At 40.7% G+C, this 6,950-nt stretch overlaps 1 protein-coding gene across 1 annotated transcript in view; it reads right to left on the bottom strand.

Moving 5' to 3' along the window:
- Positions 1-5,710, bottom strand: part of LOC139324656 (vomeronasal type-2 receptor 116-like) — a 10,491-nt gene extending 4,781 nt beyond the window's left edge. Inside the window, exons 1-2 of the mRNA XM_070954389.1 lie at positions 5,675-5,710; positions 2,832-3,683 (exon numbers count right to left, since the gene is read on the bottom strand). Of these exons, the coding sequence (XP_070810490.1) occupies positions 2,832-3,683; positions 5,675-5,710 (888 nt within the window). The remainder of the gene's footprint in view (positions 1-2,831; positions 3,684-5,674) is intronic.
- Positions 5,711-6,950: the final 1,240 nt, after the last annotated feature.

The following is a 6,950-nucleotide window of genomic DNA, read 5'->3' as shown; positions in this document are numbered from 1 at the left end:
AGTCATTTATGAAGATATTGAAGAATATTGGGCCTAGGACAGAACCTTGTGGTTCCCCGCCGCTTACTTCCCTCCATGAAGATGTAGTCCTGTTAAGGTCTACTCATTGAGTACAGTTTGTCAGCCAGTTACAAATCCAGATGGTGATGTTATCTTTCCCACTTTTTCCTAGCTTACGAAGAAGAAGGTTGTAGTCTACTTTGTCGAATGCCTTGCTGAAATCTAAGTATATTATCTCCACAGTATTTCGCTGGTTTACTAATTTAGTCACTATGTTGAAGAATGAAATAAGATTGGTTTGGCATGATCTGCTTTTAGCAAACTCAGGTTGAAACCCTCGATCAAGAACTGAACGACTTCAGAACAGTTGCTCTAACATCTGTTGTTATGAAGACCTTTGAAAGGCTAGTGCTGGCCCACCTGAAAACCATCACGGATCTGCTGTTAGACCCCCTGCAATTTACCTATCAAGCAAATAGATTGACAGATGATGCTGTTAATATGGCTCTGCACTACATCCTACAACTTCTTGAAACTCCAAAGAACTATGCAAGGGTCCTCTTTGTTGACTTCAGCTCAGCATTCAATATCATCATTCCAGAAATTCTTCTAAGTAAACTAAATCAGCTAGCTGTACCTGACCACACTTATAAATGGATCATAAGCTTCCTAACAGACAGGAAGCAGCAGTGAACCTAGGCAAAATTACATCTGATACCTGTACAATTAGCACAGGAGCCTCCCAAGGCTGTGAGTTCTCTCCATTTCTCTTATCTCTATATACCAATGACTGCATCTCAAAAGATCCCTTTGTTAAAATACTTAAGTTTGCAGATGATACAACAATGATTGGTTTCATTCAAGACAATGATGAACCTGCATACAGATGGGAGTTGAACAACTAGCCTTGTGATGCAACCAGAACAATCTTGAACTAAATACACTCAAAACTGTAGAATTGGTGGTAGATTTTAGGAGAAACTCTCCTGTACTACCACCTCTTACAATACTAGACAACACAGTATCAACAGTAGAGTCCCTCAAGTTTCTAGGTTCTATCATAGCTCAAGACTTAAAATGGACACCTAATATCAAAGACATCATCAAAAAAGCACAACAAAGAATACTCTTTCTGTGCCAACTCAAAAAGCTCCAACTGCCCAAAGAGCTGTTGATTCAGTTCTACAGAGGAATTACTATGCCATCTGCACCTCTATAACTGTTTGGCTCTGCAACTAAACAAGACAGACACAGACTTCAACGGATAATTAGAACTGCAGAAAAAACAATGGCTACTAACCTGCCTTACATTGAGGACCTGTATACTGCACGAGTCAAAAAGAGGGTTGTGAAAATATCGACAGACCCCTCACAGCCTGGACATCAATTGTTTCAACTTCTACCCTCAAAACGACGCTACAGAGCACTGCACACCAGAACAACTAGACAAAAGGACAGTTTTTTCGCGCATGCCATCACTCTGCTAAACAACTAGAATAGAATAGAATAGAATAGAATAGAATAGAATAGAATAGAATAGAATAGAATAGAATAGAATAGAATTTTTTATTGGCCAAGTGTGTTTGGACACACAAGGAATTTGTCTTGGTGCATATGCTCTCGGCGTACATAAAAGAAAAGATACGTTCATCAAGAATTATAAGGTACAACACTTAATGATAGTCATAGGGTACAAATAAGCAATCAGGAAACAATATCAATATAAATCGTAAGGATACAAGCAACAAAATTACAGTCATACAGTCATAAGTGGAAGGAGATGGGTGGTGGGAACGATAAGAAGATTAATAGTAGTGCAAACTTAGTAAATAGTTTGACAATGAATTATTTAACAGTGAATTATTTGTTTAGCAGAGTGATGGCATTCGGGAAAAAACTGTTCTTGTGTCTAGTTGTTCTGGTGTGCAGTGCTCTATAGCATCGTTTTGAGGGTAGGAGTTGAAACAGTTTATGTCCAGGATGTGAGGGGTCTGTAAATATTTTTACAGCCCTCTTTTTGACTCGTGCAGTATACAGGTAAACAACTAATTCCCACAACACTGTCAAAGTATTTACTAAGACTGTATTATTATTATTCTTTTCATTGTTCCTATTACCTATCTCCTCCCACTTATGACTATAACCATGTTGCTTGTATCTTTTCAATTTATATTGTTTTATTTGTTTCCTAGTATGATTTGATTGCTTATTAGTAACCTATGACTATCACTGTTTTATCTTATGATTCTTGGTGAATGTATGTTTTTTCTTTTTATGTACACCGAGAGCATATGCACCAAAGACAAATTCCTTGTGTGTCCAATCACACTTGGCCAATAAAGAATTCTATTGTATTCTATTCTATATTTGCCTGCCACACCTATTTGTCATTGCCCCCTGCCTTTTATCCCCAGAGCTAGGGTGGGGCTTAGCTAGCAGTGGTGGGAAGAGGACCGGCCTATAGATTCTTGCTGCTCTCCTCTTCTCTGCCTTCTGCACATTTGCACATCAGGTACTGGACCCAGCTGTTCCTCCTCCTATTCATCAGCCACTTCTGGATCTGGGGGATGTTGAGTCTCCCTCTGAGGGCTGATGGATGGCCCAGGCCCAGTCTCTGTCTCTATCTCTGACAGCTCCATTCCTTCTTCCCCCTTGGAGCTCTGAGATTGCCTTGATGCTGGCCCCGACTTCCACGCTGCCTCCTCATCTGACTCAGCTGCCGGAGGGGCCAATGGCTGACAGCCCACAACACTCACTTTTAGATCTAAGGTCAATCCCCCTAAAGAATATTGTGGACAGATCTTGAAATTACAGATATGGTAGTTTCTTACCTGCCACCACATCTGATTATGAAATGGTTTCCTTCTTTTTTTCACTATTGTTGTGTCCCTGGATTTGGATAAATACAGAGATTGCAAAGCGTGTGCCACAGCATAGACTGCATTGTAAATATTGTAACTCTGACCACTGATGCGTGTTTCAAATACAGATGTAGGAAGGGTCTCAAGCTTCTCCTGTCCCGTACAAGTTACCTCAGATGTCTCCATTCTTGAGTTTGAGAAGAAACAGTCAAAGGCTTGTTCCCAGAAATCTTTCCGAAAATGATCGTGACGGTCATTGTTTGGACTTAGATTGTGAAGAAATTCCTGGAAATCTTGAACCTCTTTTGTGTGAACTGCAAAGGATAAAGCCCCATGTAGGAAATGGATGTCCCAAGATTTATGAATGGAAAGTGAAGTGAAGTCTGCCTGAGCATTTATAAGCCAGATCTTTTGCTTCTTTGGTATGTCCTCCACTTCTGAAAACTGGAGGAAAGTTCTCAGAACTGATATGGTCTGAATTTTACCATATACGATTATCACATTGGCCCTGCTCTTCATGAGAACACGGTATATCTGTAGTCCTTCATTCATGGCATCAGTAAAATCACTGTAAAAATCTATGTTTGGTAACTCTGCTATGAACTCAGTGCAGATGCCATACTCGGAAAAGGAAGGGACGACCTCCTGGACAAATTTCTCTGCTTTCTCATCCTTGACTACAAGAACCCCAACCCAGATCCATCTTAAGTACTTCAATAGGTGCATGAGGCCCTTATGTTCGTGGGATTCATCTGGAAACATTTGCTGGAAGAAAACTGCCTGAGTCTCTTTATCCATGGCTGGAGCAGAGCCATAGGTCAACTAAAGGAAGACAAACAGATGGAAAGGTCTAAGTGAACCTCCGACACTGTGTATATTCATTTGAGTCTCTTGGTGGCCTTTTGTTTATATACTGAAACATTATGCAACTAGTTGGATTTATTTAGGAAAATCAACCAAGATGTCACATTTAAGGCATTAGGAAATGCCCTTTTGTGGAAATAGTTTGATTGTGAATTTTTCAAATTTGAATTTCATTTCAGTGTGTGGAATTGGGGAAACAAGAGCTTGGAGTTCTTTTAGTCCAACCTCCTGCTCAATCAGGAAACCCTATACCATTTCAAACAAATGGTTGTTTAATCTCTTCTTAAAAACCTCCAATATCCGAGCATCAAGCTGTTCCACTGGTTAGTTGTTCTGTCAGAAAATTTCTCCTTAGTTCTAGATTGGTTTTTTCCTTGATTAGTTTCCATCCATTCTTTCTTTTCCTGCTTTGGAGAATAAGTTGACCCCCATCTTCTTTATGGCAGCCCCTTAGATATTTAAAGCAGGTAACTAACAATCTGAATATATTGGTGCAGATAACTAACACTCTGAACTGGCTTCTCCACGTGTCATCCTTAGTGAGGTGTGGAAACCAGCTTCTCATTTCCTGCATCAGATGAGGAGAGCACATCTTTCTCCTTCTGTCCTGGCCACTTTTTACAGAAGCATAATTGAGAGCATTTTAACAAACTGCATCACTGTTTGGTTTGGGGGCAGCAGCACTTCAGATAGAAAGTTCCTACAGAGAGTGGTAAGGATAATAGGAAACTCACTTCCTGTTATTCAGGATACTGCTTATAAGAGCTATGTGCTTATTGCTCAAAGTATTGTTAGAGACCCCATACACCCACTTTATGGTCTGTTTCGCTTGATCCCCTCTGGGAGGAGATTTTGAAGTATTTCTAGCAGGACTACCAGATTCTGTAACAGCTTTGTGCCCTGTGCCATTCATCTGGTAAACTTACAAGATTCGCTCTTGTTGTTTTTTTACCATGTATATGTATACATCCAAACTAGACTGTTTTATTTATTTATTTATTATTTAAATTTCTATACCGCCCTTCTCCTTTCAGACTTAGGGTGGTGAACAGCCAAAAATAAAACATTTGTACACAAAAGTTAAAATAGTTTTAAAATAATTAAATAAAGTTTGGCCCATAATTTAAAACATTCCAATTAAAATCAGTATCAATTTTAAAAACCAATATAAAATCAGGCCAGCCCGGCTAACTGAAAGAAATAGGTTTTAAGGACCCGACAAAAAGTCTGGAGGTCTGGGATCACTCGTATCTCCGGGGGTAGATTGTTCCAGAGGGTAGGCACCATCACAGAGAAGACTCTCCCCTGGGGGTCTCCAGCCGACATTGTCTGGCTGACGGCACCCTGAGGAGGCCCTCTCTGTGAGAGCGAACTGGCCAGTGGGGGGCAATTGGTGGCAGAAGGCGGTCCCGTAAGTACCCCGGCCCTAAGCCATGGAGCGTTTTGTTTCTTTGTGTCATATAATATATAAGGGTCTATGTATAATTTTGTATTTATTTATTTATTTTGTTTATGTAGTGTATATTGGAAGTGGTGACCCTTTGAGAGCTGTATGCAACAAAATTTCATTTTAACGTATGCTGATTAGTGTGATAAAGTTAGTCTAAGTCTAAGTCTAAGCCTGCTATCATGTCACCCTAATTAGTTTAATTTCATTAAACTAATCCAATTGCTCTTCATATGTTTTAGCCTCCAGTCCCTTAATCATCTTGGTTGCTTTCTGGAGTCTCAACATCTTTTTTTATATTGTGGCAACCAATGTTTAGCCGTATCCAATATCCCCACCATCTGTTCAGAATTATGATTACTCATGCTGCTGTGGTAATCTTATCAAGCAAAAAAAATAATATCTTCGAATCTGAAAATTGTCTCTTTTTTCAGTTAACAAAGCATGCCGACTTCTGGGGAAGTATGGCAAAATAATAATATATATTTTCAGCACATCTTACCTGAGGAACTTTGTAGATGCACAATACAGCTGCCATGTGAAGAGAGATATCAGGTCCTCCAATCACTGCAGCCAAAAGTTTTGGGACTCCACACTTGTAGTTAGGAATGAATTTGCCACGAGTAAAAGGCAGCACCATTGAGGCAAAGGAGGTCCAGCTTGGACTGAAATGGCTGTTAAAAATGTGGAAGCCCAGAGTGATATTGGGAAGGATCTGACGATTTTCATTGATTTCTTTTAGAGTAAACGCTAAGGCCAGGACATGCTGGTAATTCTGAAAAAATACTCTGTAAAGAATAATAAAAACAACAACATTAAGAATGGTCTGTTTCTTGCTTCAACTTCCGGCAGTGACGTAGAGTTGTGGCGGCACAGGAGAGAAGCGGTCTCTCTCTGGTGTCGATTTTCTGAGCTTTGGTGCCTTTTTCGGCGGAGACCGGTCCCAGAGAGATCGGGAATAAGGAGGGGAAGCTTCGGGGGAGGCGAGGAGAGGTGCGATTTCCCTCAATCCAGGCTTGGGAAGAAGCCAGCTGGCGCGGCGAGTGCAGCCGGCCCGGAGACCTGATGAGCCGATTGAGACCATTGGGAGCAAAGGAGTGAGTACAGTGCAAGATCGCTGAGGTTGAGCAGAAAGTGGAATTAATTTGGATTATCTATTTTGGTGCAAAACCGAGGAGAAAGTATTTTCCGGAGGGGCAGTGTGAAGAAAGAAGAACCCAGAGCGTAAATGGGCGGCAACCGAAGAGGCGAGCAAAAAGGAAGGGGATGGAATACAGAGCAGTGAAGAAAGACTAAAAAATATTAAAACAGGGAAGATGAAGGTGAGGAGAAACAGATTTAAATTGTGGAGATTAAAAGAAGAGCGGACATTTCTTGTACCCTCTTTTTTAGCTGCTCTAACGGAAGGATAGAGGTAGTTTGGCAAAGAGCCTTGGTGGTACAGGGGTTTAAAGCACCCTGTTATTAAGCTTATTAAGACCAGCTGCCTGCAATTACTGCAGGGTTCGAATCTCGCCAAGGCTCAAGGTTGACTCAGCCTTCCATCATTTCTAAGGTAGGTGAAATGAGGACCCAGTTGTGGGGGCAATAAGCTGACTTTGTATAAATATACAAAAGGATGAAGGCTATTGCTGAGCACATTGTAAGCCGCCCTGAGTCTTCGGAGAAGGGCGGCATATAAATCAAATTAAAAAAAAAAAAAAAAAAGTAAGAACTGCATACTGTGACTGTGCAGATTAGAGATCGCCATATTGAAACTGGAAAGGACTCCAGCAGTA

Source organism: Pituophis catenifer, unplaced genomic scaffold (genome assembly GCF_029215685.1).
Source record: "Pituophis catenifer annectens isolate HBS135680 unplaced genomic scaffold, rPitCat1.0.hap2 SCAF_15, whole genome shotgun sequence".
Lineage (NCBI taxonomy): Eukaryota > Metazoa > Chordata > Lepidosauria > Squamata > Colubridae > Pituophis > Pituophis catenifer.
This window is presented reverse-complemented; position numbering and strand designations above follow the sequence as displayed.